Below are 20,456 nucleotides of genomic sequence, written 5' to 3'. Positions count from 1 at the left end.
GGGGGGTACTGTTAAAATAATTTCATGAACCTCATGACAAAAAGCCCTTTTGCTGTCATTCAATAGTGAATGTCCGCACCAAGGGGCCAGATCTATTAACAGTTGTATCCAAGTGTTTTAGTGTAAGGTGTTGCGCTGAGTGAGTTTCCCTTTTGTGTATGTTCACTCAGTACCAGAATAGAGGAGCATTCCACAAATGCATCCATGCGTATGACGTAACCTCTGGGAAGCACTCACTTCAAGGACAATGTCCTTATTACGCTGAGAAAAGAAATCAGTTTGCCTATGCACAAAGCTTACTGTAACCTTCACTCGATTCAGTCAGTAGCCATCACTCTGCTTCACTTGAGCGGAATGGGGCTCTTGAGATGTATGTGTTGAGAAAGTAGCAAATTCCAATCCATATTAATAGAAGTTCAAGCGATAATGGTGTTTTTGCAAATGCTGCTAATATACGCCAGTTAATGCAGAATTAAATTGTAAGTAAAATGTGGTAGACTAGAGGATACTAAAAGGGCTTCATGTGGTGTGGCACACCAGAAATAGTAGATCTGCATGCTCACAACGTGTCATGCTGTAATGTGTTGTAAGCATGTAGATCTGCTATTTTCGGTGTGTTACGCAGTGCACAACTGAGTATAAATCCAGCTTAATGCATTAAATGGAATACATTTGAATCTGTTAAAAGGAATTGGAGGGGAGTGAAATTAATGTTTAATAAGGAGTGAGAGAAGAGCAGAGCGAGTTGGTACAAAAATAGCATTTTGGTTTATTAAAGGGAACTCGGTTCAGATAAGAAATACATATATTATGTCCCTGGTCTATCATGTAAGGCAGTCCATTGAGTACTTTTCCAAGGACAATTCTCTTGAGCTAGAACCAGGACCCGTGACTCTCATAATCAACCACAGCCTGAAGCATTGTTCACTGACAAGGAATGGAAGGATGAGTTTATGGACACACTGAATTTTCATCACAACGTTTGTGAACAAATGCTTTAAAATACAACAATGCCATAGGTTCTATGCCCTAAACCAGGGGTTCCCAAACGTTTTAGCTTGTGACCCAAAAGAAAAATTAGACGTTTGCCCGGGACCCAAAATAGTGAAAACAGCAGATCTACATGTAGATCGGTTATTTTCACTGCTTCTTAAACATTTGTGTTCGGATTTATGGAATTTCTTAGATTTTTCTTTGATTTCGTCCCAAAATTAGGCTACTGAAAAAAATCACTGAATTTTGTTTTTAAAAACATGAAAAATGTACATTTCAATGCTGGTATCAGTATTTTCCCAGAGAAAAGGCAAAACTAAATGAAAAAGATATATACAGTACATATATTTTTAAATGGAGCAATGGTGACTGTGTGTGCGTGTAAGCTAGAGCAGGGCAGTGAGGGAGTAACCTTTTGGGACTCGTGTAATCGAGTCGCTCAGGTTTGCTCTCCCGGACGCCCTGGTTAGTGACCCCATTCAAGGAATGGCTGGCCTCGAGGGCTGCAGCAGGGTTTTTTGATAAGTCCGAGCGGCGCCGGCATGCGTGGGTGGGCGGGCGGATGGACGGACGGTGACTCCTGGAGCCTCACGCCTCCGCAGCAAGAGCTGGATCGCTGCCAAGACCCAGGTCCCCCTCCAGCAGGTCTTTCGGGTGCTCGGGGCCCGTGTCGCCGTCTGCGCATCCCTGTTGGGCCTCTGCGTCCTCTGGCACTCTGACACAGCAGGTGACCTCCACCTCGCGCTCCTGCAGCTGCTTTTGGTCCTGAATGCCAAATGATAAAGGCGTTAACCATCTATTGCCAGGATTACAGTAGCCAAGGTACTAAAAAAAAAGATGTATGTTGGTGCATGTGGCCGTCTGTGAATCAGAACGTCCCCGGTTCGATCCTCGGCATCTCCATGTGAGCTTGAAGATCTGCTAGTGTTGCTACAGTACTTTAGTAGAATGTTGAGAAAACTAAAAACAAACACATTAATGAATTAATGCGGTTAACCCACAACTCAGGGTCGGGCAACCACCTCTTTGATCTACCAAATGATCAGATTGATCTATTGATATAATCAACTGAGTTGATCAGATCATTAACAATCATTAACAATGACAGCCTATGATAAGAAGTAAAGCAATGGGGGTGATCATCCAAGTCTTGGAAAACGGCCAAGTGATCATGTGGCCGAAAAGGTTGCCCCACGCCTGCCCTAACTGTTCCACGGTGCACTCACATGAGCAGCAACACTGCTGCTGGGTCAAATGCAGAACACAATATTGCCCTCTGGATCAGTAAATACCCCGCTTTTTGCATTTCCTTTTCCAAGAAATACAAGCTTACAAGATAGATGGATGTACTGTAGAGTTGGAGAATTCTTACCTCATAGGCATGGGACCTACTGAAGATCCTGGCCACGAGCCCACACCACGATGGCAGAGGAAAAGTCAACGGGGGGCCGGAGTGTGTGAGTGCCGGCATTAGATATCTGTGAGCTTGTTAAGGCATGATGGTTTGTGTGTGTGCGCTTGGTGTCTCTCTAGGACAGGGAAGAGAATAGTGAGAAATTGTGTGTTTTCGGCCTAGCCTCGGGCCAAATGGAGTTCCCACCACAGAATCAGAATTCAGAGGTAATATGGTATTTAATGGCATTTAGGAAAGTGGGTTATCCCATTCAGAACTGCACACATTGTCTCTCGCTCCATATGTTTGTTATATAAATGTAAGGGCTTTAACAGGCACATTCCTTCGTATTGACGGTAGCTGTTTATATAAGAATGGGGGAGATGTGACAGTCACAGAACTGTGGGATATTTGCTACTCGGTTCATTTCTCCTTCACATATTGTTAACAGATGCCTGTCCGAATTAGCATTTTCTTTAAAGAGCTCAGTCAGTGGCACATCATGGAATAAAGACTAGGACATGTACAGTATTTCATTTGACACTGTCACCAGATCAGATGCACATTGCACATTAAAGGAGACATTCAGACCAAAACACATATAGGGTTAAATCTGCCTTTTATCATACCCCTTCATACCTGCTTTAGTCGATTTTTTTCATAGCTGCCCCTGTTGCTAGATTTCGGCTGCCCCTGTTGCTAGATTTCGCGGGCTCTCTCATAACTAACACAGTGGATTGTCCTTAGGCTAGTGCGGTTATTTCTTTAGCTTCAAAGTTAGTATTTTTTGATTGGATTGTGTTTACACAACGTCCTGAGACCAACCAAACCGCTGTTTTGACCTCACAGGCACCCTTACTTGTCAAACAGACCCCTCCCTCCCCTCCCTTTCTAGCCTCTCCTCTCCCTGCTCTGGTGCAGAGCAGAAGCCGTTTGACAAGTAAGGGTGATTGTGAGGTCAAAACAGCGGTTTGGTTGGTCTCAGGACGTTGTGTAAACACAATCCAATCAAAAAATACTAACTTTGAAGCTAAAGAAATAACCGCACTAGCCTAAGGACAATCCACTGTGTTAGTTATGTGAGAGCCCACGAAATCTAGCAACAGGGGCAGCCGAAATCTAGCAACAGGGGCAGCTATGAAAAAAATCGACTAAAGCAGGTATGAAGGGGTATGATAAAAGGCAGATTTAACCCTATATGTGTTTTGGTCTGGATGTCTCCTTTAAGGCGTTACATTTCTGTTGCAACAGAAGAGAAGAAAAATGCAAGAGATCTCACTCCAAGCACAGAAAAAAAAAGAAGCTAGATAACAATGACACAGCTGTTTCACGTTTCCCACCTGATGTAGAGGCTACTGCTGGAACAGAGATAAAGCTAAATGCAGCTATACTGTAGTGTACGTGGGGCACATTGTTCCTTCCACAACAACACTGTCAGCTTACTGTCAGGGATGTTCTGTAGGATTTTTCCTTGACTCCTCCTGCAAGAATGCCACTGACATCATGGTTTTCCAATTACAACAATGCTGCAGAGAGAGAGAGGGGGGGGGGGGGGGGGGGGGGGGCCTTAATTTCATGCAAGCTTTAGGGCACTTAATTGTTCATATTCCACATCACTCAACGCTCACCATATTTAATATATCAGCTCTCAGTGTCTCTCAGTATAACTAAAAGCTCCCAAATTGTATTGTCAACCATTTGCCACAAAGGAAACATTATTGGGTGAGATATGGTGCACAGAATGTTCTGGAGAGAGATTCTGAAGTGGAGTCAGGGACCCATTGGTGGTGAGTCAGGAGTGTACAATCAGAACTGCAGAAGGACACAACGTGACTGTGTGTAAATATACAAATACAAAGTCAAAATAATGTAGAGTGAAGTGTTTTCTTTAATGTACCAGGCTGGTCCTATGTGTAATTTAAAAAAATAAGAAGAATTATTGCAAAAGACCTGTATTTATATTAAGAAGGGTTTTTGGAGAAACAACAAGTCCCCCCGGCATAAGTATAATAAATGAGGAGCACAGAAACCTAATGTTACTCGGTGGCATTTCTATTCCATTCTTGTGCTGTTATCAGCAACATGCAAGGAGTTGGAATCACAGGGACCACTGTGCCGGCTAACAGGATTGTATTTATAAGTGAACCAGTGGTACTCAGCCTGTGGGTCGGGTCCCCAGATGTTTAGCTAAATGTTAACAATTGTTTTCTCACTTAACTCAACAGTAAACAGACCAACATACAGCGTTAAGTGTATACAGAGTAGGCCAATCTGCACATTTCTAAAGTGACAATTTTAGGACTTTAAAGACCTTTTTAGTACCTCTGGTCAAACATTGGTCAAATTGTCAAGTATTATAGGCAGAAATGGTGAAAATAGCAGATCTACATGCTCACAACGCCTCGCGTTGCGAGGCGAGGCGTTGTGAGCATGTAGATCGGCTATTTTTAAAATGTGATTATTTTGGGGGTCACGGCCTGAAAAGGTTGAGAACCACTGTGTTGAACAAGCAGGATGGAGAGACATGAGAGAAAGGGAGTAGGTAGGTGGGAACAGGGTAAAGATGACTCGCAGGAATGAATTGCCGGGGCGTTCTCTTCTGAGGATGTCCACAATGGCACCATGCGAGACAGCCATCATAATTAAACATTAGGGGTGTAACGATACATTTTAATAGCGATTCGATACACATCACGATTCATGGTTGATGATACAATACATGGACGATATTGGTTCATTCATGGCGATACGATACGATTCGATTCAATGATTTAAAATCGATATAGTAACTATTTAGCAAAGAAATTAAATCTGTGTGAAAGGTGTGGATAGTTTTTAAGGGAAACATGTATTATTATGGATATAAATAAGTAAACACAGTGATTATCTGCCAAATACATGGACATTGTATATTGACAAACCTGCACCTTGACATGAACCCAGAGATTACACACATTTATCAATAGACCAGTGTAGCTATATGGAAAGGAACAGTAATTAAACCCCTCCTTTTAGTTTTTTCTTCTTAAAAATGATAAATACAATGCACAAGTAGGTAGTATCGATACAATCGATTCTTTGCACTGCCGATTCGATACGATACAAAATAAAACGATACGATTCAATTTTAGCTGTTTTCAGTTCGATATACTTCGATCTTTTAAGTTAAAAACGATATTTCGATAAAGTTACTATAGTACACCCCTATTAAACCCATATTAAACATAGCACACTGTTATATTCTCTCTCTCTCTCTCTCTCTCTCTCTCTCTCTCTCTCTCTCTCTCTCTCTCACACACACACACACACACACACACACACACACACACACACACACGTGCATGCACGCACACAAACACACTGCATGTGCGTGAAGAAAAGGTGTATGGGTAGGTGCCTGGGGGGTGGCAGCCTAACTACTGCTTCTGCCATCTTCTTAGTAATTTCCTCCGCATCCTCCTACTACACTTGCATAATATGCATGCACACACATAGGCCTACACGAGCAAAACCTGTCATTATTTTGGCAATCGGAGGTCCACTGCAATTACAAAACAAAAAGTCAGCAGCTTGTGCGCAAGTGTTTTGATTTGGAGATCTGAATTGGAATTTTGGCAGCGTATATTACAGAGTACCACAAATGTAGGCAGTACTATAACCAGAGATTAAAGTTAATCTCCCAAAGCCATGGGGGCAGATCAATCAGCAGAGACGAGCCAGCCAGCCATACACTACACAGCCAGCCTCCGTATTTTAAACACAGGTGGCCCTGCGGCAGTGGTGTAAAGTAACCAAGTACAATTTTTTTTCTTTTTTACTTTTACATGGAGTATTTCCAATTTTCTATACTTCTACTTATCAAATCAAATATTGTACTTTAACTCCACTACGATAGTACGATTATTTGAAAACTTTAGTTTTAGGTTTTACTTTGTAGATTTTGATTGTTATTAACTCATTAAAAGCCTCAGACATTAACGGATTATAATATCCAGAGTGCCTCCCACCCCCCCCCCATTCACGGCCGTTCTCTTATTTTGTCTTATTTTGAAGGCCACCGGAAGTACTTCCGGTCTGGCGTCATCGGATCCTTCGACTGAACCGATCATTGTTTATGTGGAGCCATGCTGGATCGGCTCGTAGCGTTTATACATGTGTTTTATAAGCGAGCATCTGCCTCCATCTTCGCTTCTAAAGTGTAGTTTTGAGATAATGGACATTAAAGATGAGGCGGCCCGTCCACCTCAATGTTATGGGATGACTATTGTGTGCTCGTGGAGCCGTGATGATGACAAATCAGCGCGGATTTCGTCTCCGGAGCGTCGGCCATTGTACTAGGTATTTTTACTCGCCGTTACAGTAATATATTACTTTTCCCGCGACATCGCGTGGATGGCACTATAGATACTCTATTACTTTTCCCGCGACATCGCGGGGTTGGCTTTTAATGAGTTAAAAAAACATACGTTAACCACCTCAGCCCATATACATTTCGTCCATTTGAAAATATCTAAAAGGTCACAATGCGTCGCGATGTAATGCATTGTGAGCTTGTAGATCTACATTTTAAAACTTTAAATGGAACATTCTACATAATAGACTTTCTACTTTTGGTACTTTAAGTACATTTTGATGCCAATACTTTTGTACTTTTACTCAAGTACATTTTGAATTTCCAGACTTTTTTTCTTTTTTTTAAGGGCATGGTCACACAACACTTTTATTTTACCTATGAGGGCTGCCAATTGTGGATTTCTGCAAAAAAAGAAACACTCCATTCCAATTGAAATGCATTGGCAGAATCCACCCTCATAGGTGGAATAAAAGTGCGGTTACAAAGTATTTCTACAGTGCAGTAGATCGATACTTTTGCGTAAGTAAGAAATGTGAGTACTCTTTCCACCACCGCATATAACACAGTCAGCCTCGGTATCTCAAACACAGGTGGCCCTGCGGCCTGACAGCGTCAAAACAAAACCGGCAGTTGCCAACAATATTCCCAGCCCACCCCCCTCCACCCGCACCCCACTCCCTGGGGCAAACCACACTGGCTGTAAACCACTTCACCTGGGAAGATGAAACACATCTTTGATGTCTGTCAGAATCAATGCCTGGAGAGCCAAGTGTTCCTCTAAATGGGCCTTAAAGGCAGGATGACGGGGAGGTTTGTTTTAGGGAAGCAGCAGCAGCGGTGGCGTTGCCAGGGGTGTCGCACCAAATTCTGGGCCCTGGGTACAAGGATTCACTGCGGGCCCCGCATGAATGTTCTTCATAGGGGTAGGGGGTTTAACGCATTATTACGCATTATTTTGTGCTTTAACTATTGAAAAATAGCAGATATACAAGCTCACAGCGCGGCACCAAGTGCAAAATTTGAGTAACAAATGTTAAAAAAAATACATATAGTCGAGGGCCTAAGGGAGATGACATGGTAATCTCGCGCTAATTAGTCTAAAAGCGCGAAATTTTGCACAGATGTAGCTCAGGGCATGCTCTAATGATTTAGCTAGGGCGCCCGAGTCGGCAACCTTCGGGGTTGCCACAGCGGCCAAATCAAGTTGGGCTCCCATCGCCTTTCTATACAGGAGGAAAATACCCAGAAAAACACATTTTTTCTGGGTATTCAAGTTGGATTTGAGGGGTCTAACTAGGGGTTTGTATACTTTGTAATGATGCTGAATCCATTGCAAGCATTTGTTTTGCACAAAAAACATTCCATGGGCTACAAATGGCCCAAGAAAACGATGGTTTAGTGACTTTTCAGAGTTTTTCTGGTGTTTTCTGGAGCTGTGGCGACCCCGAAAGTCGCCAACTCGGGCGCCCTAACTAAATCATTAGAGCATGCCTTGGGCTACATCTGTGCAAAATTTGGCGCTTTTATTCTGATTAGCACGAGATATCCTTAAGTCCCCCGACTAATATAGGCTATTCAAAGATTTGCATGCGTTTTCAAAAATAGCAGATCTACAAGCTCGCAGTACAGCACTCGGTGCCACGCTCTGAGCTTGTATATATGCTATTTATCCATAACCAGGGATGTGCTGGCCATTGGGAAAAGCGGGACAACTCCCGAACGGCCGGTTCATTCCCGGCCGGTCCAGGCCTGGCCAAAAGTAGGGAAAACAGCAGATCTACAAGCACACAACGCCTCGCGGTGCGAGGCGTTGTGTGCTTGTAGGTCGGCTGTTTACACTAGTTTAAATCATTTTTTAAATGATAAATACAAAACAAACGGTTTTGGACATACAAGGTTTCCACCCGACAACGACGAAGTATAACTCATGTAATTGGCCCACTGGCTTGTCACTTGTCATGATCTGAAATGGCAAATCTTTGATTAGCAGCAGCGCTATATAGCGCGCAATGAGGGCCTCTCCAACTCTTTTTCCCGGGCTGAATCAGGGGCCCAGCACGTCCCTGTCCATAACTAAAGTATAAAATAATTAAGGCCCCTCCACCTTGGGCCCTGGTAACTCAGTCCCACATTTCCCCCCTTGTGACGCCCCTGGGCGTTGCCTGGAGGATGAGGTGACCAGCAGGCCAAGCTGCAGCTCAGCTAGCCCATACTACGTGCATGGCAGCCAACGCCTACGGCTGCCGTCAACTTGAAAGGGGCCTCTGCAGTCTGCAGCACTGCTTCTCATTGATAAGTAACACCAACCAGGACTCCACAACTACTGTATGTGTAATGTATCATATATCGTTGGTGTCGGGTAGAAACCGCTTATCTCCATATTTTAACTTTCCACCCAACACAGACGATAGTGCTCACTCCTCGACTCCCGCCCTTTCTCTCTACCCCGCCCTTTCTCTCTACTCCTCTCTCACACACACACACACATGCACGTGCACACACACACACACACACACACACACACACACGCGCGCACGCACAGCACACGCACAGCACATGCACAGAGGGCTCGACATTCATTACGTTGAATAAATTAGCCCTGTGTTTAGCTCATAAACTATAGCCATAGGGGCCAGATACACATCATGTAGTTGCTATGGTTACGCAGCTCAGCATAACATGCTGTGACAAATGAAGGGTCAATGAATGCAAGTGTCAAGATGCCAGCCTTTTGATGTGTGTGCACTGTGCACATTGTGCACATGTGTTCAGTACGTGCAGCGGTGGAAGAATTATTCATTTTTTTACTTGAGTAAAAGTGGTAATAGCACAACAGAAATATTCTAAAAGAACAAAATTATTGGTATCAAAATATACTAACAATACTTAAAGTACCAAAGCAAAAGCATGTTAATTCCCCACCCGGAATTTGATCTACAAACCCGTTGTAGATCAGCTATTTTCAAATAGCCTAAGTATAAAATAGTGCTTACCGTATATTTCAATAGTAGCCCAGGCAATTAATTCACAAAATCAATTTGAACCCCCGGTGTTTAAAATAACCGGACGGCTATTTGCAGTACTTATTTGCGTCCATTTTAATGGCTGTCGATAAGCAAACTGGTGTCAGACCCCTGGTGGGTAAATTTGGTGTCTGGCAGCCTTGCCACCGGGCTACTATTAGGAAATATACATACGGTACTGTAAGTGGTTTTGTATTAATAGGGTTAGTGGAGTAAAAATTGCAACATTTGCCTGTGGAGTAGAAGTTTAAAGCCGTGCTTCTCAAAGCGGAGTCCGGGGACCACCAGGGGTCCCCAGCAACATTAGTTGATAGCATCACAATCATTTTAATCACTTTAACCATATATTACACTTTGGCTACAAAAAATATATATATATATATCTACAAGCTCACTAAGTGCCGTGCTGCAAGCAGGTACATCCGTTATTTTTGAACATTTTAGAAAAATACAATTACATTTTTTGAGCGGTGCAAACCGCTCCTACATTTAAAAAAAAATCGCACCTGTGCGAAGTGAGCGGTGCAAACACGATGGCAGATGTCATTTTATGTGGTGTCACCCCTGTCTCTCCCCCGTTTCCTGTCAGTCTACTGTCCTATCCAATAAAGGCACAAAAGCACAAAAGAAATCTTAATTAAAAAAAAAAAAAAAAAGATGCCTATCACTTCAAGACCTAAGGAGAGACCCACCTGTACAGAGGAATACAAGAGAATTGGAACCTGTTCCAGCAGATCACTATGAAGGCTATACAGAAACTGTCTTAGAAGACATCACTCTCTCTTTCTCAGAACAGGAGAAGAAACGTAATATCACTGAGGACCTTTTCGTCAAGCTGTGGTACAACCGTTTAACCAAGCCAGAAAGGAATTTCTGGCTTGAGACCAGAGCCTGAGTTTGGACCAGCTCAGGCTCTGGTGGTCTTGTCGTCAGTTAGGCGACCAGGTCACAACAATAAATGACCTTATTTGCTTCTAGAGCTTAAGGCCAAGAGCAAGACCTAAGAGGTTTTTCAAAGGCTGTTCATTTGTATTTTAAACTTGTATTAGCTGCCTATCATTTATAACCTGTGAAACTATCCACAGTCTGTCTAAAAGTGTGGTTATTTTCTCTGCTTATGGGTGATATTCATTTAATACAATTTTGAAATTCAAATTCATTGGTCTGTTCAGTTTGGTCAATTCATAATCAAGTAAGCATTTGATTGGACGCCATTTTTATTTTCTCTGGCCTAAAGGGTGAACCAATCGGGTGCCTCCGTGTCTATGACATAGTTTTTTATGACGTATTTTCTCCGGCCTAAACGCGTTCCAGGGTGAACCAATCGGGTGCCTCTGTGCCTATGACATCATGGACAAATCAACAGAATCGAAGTGTTTCATTGGTCTAGCTAACTCATGTCATCATCATTAGTGACATCATAATTAGTTTTTCAAAGGCTGTTTATTTGTATTTTAAACTTGTATTAGCTGCCTATCATTTATAACCTGTGAAACTATCCACAGTCTGTCTAAAAGTGTGGTTATTTTCTCTGCTTATGAGTGATATTCATTTAATACAATTTTGAAATTCAAATTCATTGGTCTGTTCAGTTTGGTCAATTCATAATCAAGTAAGCATTTGATTGGACACCTGTTTATTTTTCCGGACATCGTTTTTCATGACGTATTTTGTGCCTATGCCTATCTCTGTGCCTATGACATCAACAGAATCGAAGTGTTTCATTGGTCTAGCAACTCCTGTCTTTATCATTAGTGACATCATAATTTTGGTAAAAGAGCGGGACATGGGAGCGGTTTGCACCGCTCAAAAAGTATACAGATCTCCATGTATGGATCTCTGTACTCATACACATACTGTAAGGTAACTGACGTCACGGACAGAACAGCCCATACAAGGAGATATACACGCGTCACACGTGTACCGTATATCTCCTTGTATGGGCCGTTCTGCGACGTGTATCGTGTTTGCACCGCTCACTTTGCACTGGTGCTATTTTTATACACAAATCTTTTCTTCAGGGGTCCCTGGCACAAATCATTTTCAGATGGGGGTCCGCGGCCAAATATATATCAATGTGGGGGTCCTTGGCACAAAATAGTTTGAGAACCACTGGTTTAAAATGTAATTACTTTCCACCACTGTGTGTGTGTGTGTGTGTGTGTGTGTGTGTGTGTGTGTGTGTGTGTGTGTGTGTGCAGCACATATATTGACTCAGTGGCTCTCTGTCTTGGCAGGCGCACAACATCCATCTCTCACTGGGACGAGCATCTTTAACGTGATTAGACCAGGCTGTCTGAGGCGTAAGAGTGATTATGCAGAACAAGACTTCTTAAAGGAAAACACCAATGATATTGCAGAGGGATTTTCTAGTTGTTGTTTCTTTTTAGCTGATGTCTCTCTTTTTTTGCTGTTTCAGAGAGAGATTTTGTGTGACGAGATACTAATGCACAGTCACATTACCGTCTTCTGCTTGGAGGCTCCTGTTTGAATTATACCAATTATTGATCCTCGTTAATTAATTCTTTAGTACAAAGAGTATTTAATAGTACAAAGAAACAAAAAAGCCAGAAATCATTTTTCTTTTGCTTTTTCTCTCTCTCTTTCCACGCTTTTTTCTCACCCCATTTGAACATTTTGAAAATCTTGAATAAAGCAATAACGAGAGGTCATCAAGCGGTTCAGATTATTTTGTTCACAACATCTCTGGCTGGATAGCATGGAACAGTTTACTGCATTTTCAGTGGCATATCAATTAAAGATAGCACATCAGATGAGTTTTGGGTGCAGTTCATCCATCACACCAAAGAGAGAATTCTCTACATGTCATTGATTTGTAGCTTTGTTCAAGATTAAAGTGGAATTCTCCATCTACTCCTATTGTAGCTTTTATAGTCACATTGTTTTGATTCCATCACTCAATAGCAGCGTGGGCTGAATGATGTGCCTACCTCTCAACTAATGGTTTTCAGTTTTGAGTGGATTTCTTTTCCATCACACCAGAGAAATAATTTACCTCCTTCCATTTGTAGGTATCCACTTGTAGCTTTCACAGTCGTATTCTTCAATCAATCACTCAATAGCATCCCGGGCTGAATAATGGTCTACCTCCCAACTAATGTGAAAGCAAACACAAACCATAAGAGTCCTTGCCCTTATCAGCCAGGTACTCAATCATAGACGAAAAAACCAGAAACCCTTTCATTCATTCAAACAAACATGTAAACACTTTCACAATGCCAGCCTGCCTCCACTATTCTTATCACAAACACACTTGAGTGCCTGCGGGAGTCTGGGACCCTGCACAGAACACAATGGAAATCTATTCCTTATTTTTTATATCAGGCACATATAAATCATCATGAAGATGGACATTCGAGTATACTGTATGTCCAGTTGTGGATACTGGATCATCATTATGATGATTTTTTTGAGTAATTAGGTGTCCAATGTTAATGTAGTGGAGTAAAAGTAAAATGTTTATTTTAAATGTATTTGAAGTAAAAGTGAAGGTCTTGATGAATATACTGCATGAACTCAAGTAAAGTATAGATCCTCCCACAAACAAAGTATTGTATCAAAGTTCTTGTTACTTTACATCACTGACTGCTTAAAGAGGTGGTGCTGCTTAAAGTTTTGTACTATTTCTGTTTTGTATGTGTCTATGGGGTTGACATTACTCTGGTGGTTCTAATTTGCAAACATGTCTTCCCTTTGTATTTTTGGTTACTTCTTGAAAGCTGAAAGTCTCTGAGCCAAAAGGCCCAATTGAAATACACTGGTATAATGACATTATAATATCATCCCCTCCCCTTTTTACCATAACAACAATGTGGGTGTGGCTAACTTCAGCTGGGTCACCACCCACCCGACAACCAGGCAGAATGAGCAGGTGGGTGTGGCCACATAAAAACATAATTTTAACACTTTATCTACACTTTTTTGAAGTATAATCATAATACCTGACGATTATGTTGTAGGTGAGAAAAGAATCACGGCAGAATGTCTTTAATAGATGAAAGTAGACATGATGAGAGGTAAGACACAAGACATTTTTTGTAAACGTGAGGGAAATTTGGAGCTTCCCTTTGAACACATCCTCATGTTACCTTGCATCACACTTCTCCTTAGGTGAACCCTTACCCCATTAAGAGTGGATTAGAGCTCTACTGTTATGGATCGCTAACCTGACAGCCATTATAACATGATCCAACAGGCCCAGTTACCATACACGTACAAGTCATACTGTATGCCAATGAACTGTAACATTATAAAGGACCTGGTGGAACTTGTTTTCGGGAGAGGATTGAGACACAACAATGGCGTTATTATGGGTACAGTTAACGTTTGCCCCCTCAGAAAAATAGCATATCTATAATCCAGTGTTTCTCAAACTTTTTTTAATTTCATGGACCCCGTTTGGTATGCATGATTATCGACCATGGACCCCCATAGTTCCAGGTGTGTACAAATGGAACCAAATGGACACTTATGGGTCCATTTGTTTCCTTTTGTACACTCCAAAATATTGATGATTTCTTTATCCATGGCCACATTTTGTGTAAAATTGTATGTCTTTATATGTCCTCAAGGCTTTTTGTGTTATCTTTTAAGCATTAGTGTAGGCCTATAGCTGTACCGCTGTACTGTTTGCAAACTGTCAAAGTATTCAATCAATCCATGAATCAATCAATAATTCAATCCAGACTTGTATAACTGTAAGGTTCCATTTGGTTCCTAACTATCAATAATTTAGATGGAGACGCCCCCTGAACCGTCTAAACAAGGACGCCTTGGGGGTCCTCTGACCACACTTTTAGAACCACTGCTATGTAATCTACCCTATTTTCCAGTGATTGACCATGTGCTCTCGTGTGGACCATATGAACTATGTCCATCTCCCAGCGTACAGCTTTACAGTAAATGATTCACAAACAATGTTCTGAGCTCTCTTGGGCCAAAACGTGTTATTGATTCATACCACAGTGCTCAGAAAATCATACATTGACAAACATACAGAGGATGGCATGAGCAGCACCTAGAACCGCTGTTGTCCTGCTATGGAGTGCAAGTCCATATTATAATGAAAGTAAAAAAATGATCTGCACCCTACAAGCTGGGTCATATCATAAGGCTATTACTGGGATAAATTAGGTTAGCCTCCCTTAATGCGGTGCTCATGAAATTCCACAGTTTTATGTTCTTCTCTGCATGAATCGCTACAGTGAGTGTATGGTTACAGACTGTTTATAAAGCATTCAGTGTACCAGATAGTTTACATACAGTACATGTATATACGCATGCACAGATGCACCTTCAAACACACATTCACACACAAATGCATGCATGTGTGCACACAAGTGTATTATGTGCACATGCACATAAACGCCAACACACTATTTCAAGAGGAGATAGGTACGAGCACATACATGAAGGTGGTTGTATACACATACACAAGCTACATTCATATTGTCACTGTCTGGTGGACAGTATGTCTGAAAATGTAGTTATTATTTAGATACATTGGTTAAATATTTATAAAACCCACAGAGAGACTTAACCACTTTCATGCTCGCATCCCTATTTTGCGCAAAGCATTATAGCCATAAAACGTGTAAAATGTTACATTGGGATGCATTGTGAGCTTGTAGTAGATCAGCTATTCTCACTACTTCTGTGTGGCACTGTCTTACGATGAGGTGTAACATTCATTTATATATATAAAAAAGAAAAAAACGTAAAAAGATGAAATATAGAGAAACAGGTTTTCTGCCCGACAGCGATGATACATACTGTACTGTATATAGTGTCAATTAAGAGCTAGACAGATAACCACTGCTGCTCTTCAGATTCCACAAAGTGCAGTACTCTGCTAAGTGCAGTATTCTGCTATATTTCTGCGGTGGTCAATGGATGTGGCTGCTTAATGTACGTGGTTTTGTAACAATAATACAAATCTACAGTGACTAGTAACTAGTAACTAAAGTTTTCAAATAATAGTAGTGGAGTAAAAGTACAATAGCTGTCTCAGAGTAAAAGTATAGAACATTTGAAATACTCCAGTGAAGTAAAGGTACTTAAATATTGTACAGTGCTTGATGTACTTAGTTACTTTCCACCACTGAAGCCAAAATACTGTGTGTGTGTGTGTGTGTGTGTGTGTGTGTGTGTGTGTGTGTGTGTGTGTGTGTGTGTGTGTGTGTGTGTGTGTGTGTGTGTGTGTGTGTGTGTGTGTGTGTGTGTGTGACTGAGTACGACCCAAGAAGGGCATCAGTGAAAGGATACTTGTGGTCCAGACAGTGCCATAGGCCTTGTGTTGCTGTGTCTGGGGGCCTTTCCTGTGTGCCTGGCCTCTCTGTAGTAACCTGTAGACCATGAGAAAACCATGTCACCCCAGTGATGCACAAAAGGCCCTCTGAGCCGGGCCACGTCTACCCAGCCTGACGGAACCTCTCGGGAGGGGGGGTCAGCTAGGCTAGATCCAATGACCCATACTTTTACACGGTCTCCGGTGGGAAGGAAGGAACATCCTGTCCCAAAAAACAAATGAGAGTCCATAGAGGACAACTCAACTCTATACAATTTAGGCATTTAGCAGACGCTCTTAATCCAGAGCAATTTACAGCAGGGAAAACATGAGGTGATACATCAAATGCATAGAAATAGCCATCTAGGTCATAGGTAAACCAAGAAAATATCAGCAGTTTAAACCGTATAATATCTAAAAATCTATAACCTATACATTGAAACTATACACACTATAGGATGCCAGGTCTAAAATAAATCAACAAGAGAGAAAATAGCTGATATACAAACTCACAACGCATTGTGGCGCGTTGTGTTCAAGCTCAGCGCGTCTGCTATTTTTGCCTTTGCGGTTATGGTTAAAAATTGCAGTAAGTAAGTATCCAAAAATACAATAGGCTACTTAAGTACAGTACTCAAGTAAATCATCTCTGTCAGGTGGAAACCTCATATTACATCCAAAACAGTTCCAAAACAGGATTCAAATGCAAAAATAGCAAAAGCAACTTTGCGCCGCATTTCAAGCGTGTATATCTACTTTTGATGCTGTAGTATGATCAAGTAGGGTGTTAACACTTCGCCAGCCGAAATAGAATGGTTGTTGGTAGATTAGCCGTGAAATTTCTATTATTATATTATGATCTGAGCTTAGAGTGGGGGATTCGGCCGACGCATCATGTCCCCGTGCGTTTCGTGTGCGCGATCCGTTCACGTAAATGTCGGCTCAAATAATCCATGTGTGACTCAAGAGTAGATACGAACAGTTTCGCTAGCATAGCCCGCAGCACTCCTGCTGTAGTAGCACTCGTGTATAAACAGTAAATGGGTGGCTGCCAAGGAGCCTCTGAGAAGGAATGGACCTGACGTCACTTCTGCTTCATGTCAGACGAGCCATGCGCTATCGATGGACGAGTGGTGACTAGGGAAGGTTAGACGATCGCCGATTTTCGGATAAAAATCATTTATTTCGGTTTTAATGACCCAGTACGGTAAAAGACGGCGTGGCTGCGACACCCTTGCGCAGATGTCCGGTATAAAACGGTTTTAATATTAAGAGGCTCCCTGTGGCTTGGAAAGGGTTAATGTCGAAAAAACACAAAAGGTTAAAATATGGAGATAAGAGGTCTTCATTACTGTCCATCATTGGCCCTGTTTACTCCAGGTGCCCCCCACCCCTCCCCCCACACACACGCACCCTGGGCACGGTCTCACCATTACCATTTCCATAAGAAAGAGGCACAGAGCCGGGCAAGGTCTGGCAGGCCAACCTGACCTTCTCCACTGGGACTCCCCTGCAAGCTCACCCAGCCATGCCGTCCATTCACTGCCACCCACAGCAGCCTCTTAATGCCCAGACCTCCCCCCATTCACAAAGAGATAACGACCAGGTCAAATACAAAGATAAAAGAGAGAAAGAGATGGAGAGACGGTGGGAAGAAGCATTTGAGCGAAGGGGGAAGGGGAGGGCGTGTGTGTGTGTGTGTGTGTGTGTGTGTGTGTGTGTGTGTGCGTGCGTGCGTGCGTGTGTGTCACTCGTGCAGGGGGCATGATAAGAAGGCTACTGCAGACTGTTATTTTTAAAAGAAGCCTAAATGTATTCCTCTGCATCTATTTTTGATGCAGTGTTAAAATAAACAGCAGAGCTCAGATGAAAAAAGATAAAAGCAGAAACGATTGCACGTTGGCAGGAAACATCAGCGCTGGGTGAACTACATTAAATTAAATCCCTGTCATGTTTGAACATGGGGAAACTAGAATTGACAGTCAATATTAAGCTGGGTGCACTTGTCGTCTTCTTTAACATAGCAAAGAATAATAAAGTCGGCTACACCAATGTACTTGACTGTTTTGCTGTCTAATACATTATTCAATCAATTTACTATGCTATAATCGCGACCCACCCGTGGGTCAAACATTTTGTACTTTTACTTGTAACTAAATTTTGATGCCAACATACTTTTACTCAAATACATTTTGAATTCCGGACTTTCACTTGTAACAGAGTATTTCTATATTGCAGTGTTGATACTTTTACTTGAGTATATGTGAGTACGTTTTCCACCACTGGTATTAATTATCATGCAGGGAATGGATTTACACACAGCACAGTCCACGTTTCAAATCGACAGAAAAAAACATAATGGCAATGAATACGGAACTAAGGCAGTGTGTAAATCCTGCATATTATAGCGCACGGCACTTCGTCAATAAACAATAGGTGTTCTGTCCTGGGTATTAAAACTACTATTCTCTTTTACGGTATAAAACATTATTGATGACTTAAAGGACCACTTCACCTCTGGGACAACCAGATCTTATTTTATTGTTGTTTGGGACACGATCAACACAATCCTGAGTTATTTTTTGTGTTCAATCTGTGTTTTTAGATATTTTAGTATTTCAGCATGCTACAAAGCATCATATGATGCATTTTGCATTGCATCATATGATGCAATATCATGCTACTGCATGGTAGCATGCTGAAATACTAAAATATCTAAAAACACAGATTGAACACAAAAAATAACTCAGGATTGTGTTGATCGTGTCCCAAACAACAATAAAATAAGATCTGGTTGTCCCAGAGGTGAAGTGGTCCTTTAATATCCACTAATCATTTCCAGCTGACCTGATACATTTACAAGAATCTGTACCACTGTATGCTTAAAGGTGCAGTGAGTTGTATTGTTTTGTAACAATACGTTGCTGTTGAGTGATGATTGTGTGGAGGGATTATTCAGTAACAGGGGTCTCCCTGTATTTCCAGTTCTTTAGCAAACACTAACATTAATTAAGGTCAGGATACACTTTTGATCCAATCAGGAGAGAGAACTCATACAGGATGCAGGATTAGATAAACAAACAAGTGAGATTAGAAGTAACGACACAAAGAAATGAGCAGGCAAACTGGAACTATAACATTCTTCTTTCTTCTTTTCCTGTCTTTGAAGCAGTTATATGACTTTTCCCATTTCTTTACACAGTCAGTCCTTTGCTTTGTTATTGAACTATAAAATGCATATATTCTATTTTTAGCATTATTGAAGCTAAGACAGGGAGACTCTGTTACTAAGCAGACAGAGTATACTCTATTGCAATCATTAGTATCAGAAAATAGCTGTAACTTTTTCAAAAACAAATGTAGTTTTAACCAAAGCATAGTAAATGAAAGTGTAACAAATTGAATAAATAAATAAATCTCACACAGTTTAAACTGGATTTGTAACTTAGTTCTGTGTACGTATGTCATGAGTGACTCAACTAATACAAGCAATTTTCTATGGCTGTGCTTTTCTTTTCTTTTCTTTAACTTGATAAAAAAAGAATACTGTATGTAGAAGTCATTTTGTGGTCCATGTAATGGCCTCACCAGCGGTACTGGCACAGCTGGTGCTAAAGCTGCGCCTAATGAAAAGGGACAACCCAGCACAAGAACACTGTCTTTTATTGCATTGTATATGACTATTGTCATTATGGGTCTGTGTCAGTAACATTTTGTTTAGGTTCAGTTAGACATGGCTGTCATTAGTTAGTACAATTATTACAATATTTTCAAAGGAAACTTCAGGAATGCCACGTCAACGGTGACGGTTGACACTCACAATACTTGCTGACATTTTCATTAGCTAAAACTGTTTGCAATAAAACACGCTGAGCTGAATGGGTTCTGCTGGAATATATTCATTAATTAGCACAACTCAGTTCAACTCAGCTTGTTTAATAGTCTGGTGCATCTTATTGAACAGACACAACACTGGGTTTTGCTTATACTAAAATGTAGGCATTCATGGTACAGTAGCTTTAAACATTACACTACTAGTACACACACTCTGTCATTACCAGAAACAGGTGATTGTATGGTTGGGATGGTACACTAACTGGCCATTTGTTTTTACCTGATCAAAAGAACGGCCCTCTGGATTGTCATCCCCATCCACTCCCACCCTATAGACAAGAAAATGACAGGAGAGAGAGAGAGAGAGAGAGAGAGAGAGAGAGAGAGAGAGAGAGAGAGAGAGAGAGAGAGAGAGAGAGAGAGAAAGAAATGAGAATCATTATTCTTTGCTACGGACGAAGCTGTGTGATACAGATTGCATTTGGCACACAGACCAATTACTGAACAATAAAAATCACAAAAAAACAAGTCGACACAGCTTGAAGATGACCT

General features: G+C 41.5%; 1 protein-coding gene across 1 annotated transcript; it reads right to left on the bottom strand.

The window, feature by feature from the left end:
• Positions 1-799: 799 nt before the first annotated feature.
• On the bottom strand, positions 800-20,202 carry LOC308306963 (sodium/hydrogen exchanger 9-like). Its single transcript, XM_080752020.1, has 4 exons — positions 20,185-20,202; positions 16,049-16,128; positions 2,366-2,471; positions 800-1,758 (listed from the first exon to the last, which is right to left on the bottom strand). Exons 3-4 carry the CDS (start codon positions 2,462-2,464, stop codon positions 1,582-1,584), a joined length of 276 nt encoding a protein of 91 aa, XP_080608146.1. The 5' UTR covers positions 2,465-2,471; positions 16,049-16,128; positions 20,185-20,202; the 3' UTR covers positions 800-1,581.
• Between the last annotated feature and the right edge of the window lie 254 nt (positions 20,203-20,456).

This window comes from Nannobrachium achirus (genome assembly GCF_963921795.1).
Source record: "Nannobrachium achirus genome assembly, chromosome: 21".
In the NCBI taxonomy this organism is placed as follows: domain Eukaryota; kingdom Metazoa; phylum Chordata; class Actinopteri; order Myctophiformes; family Myctophidae; genus Nannobrachium; species Nannobrachium achirus.
This window is presented reverse-complemented; position numbering and strand designations above follow the sequence as displayed.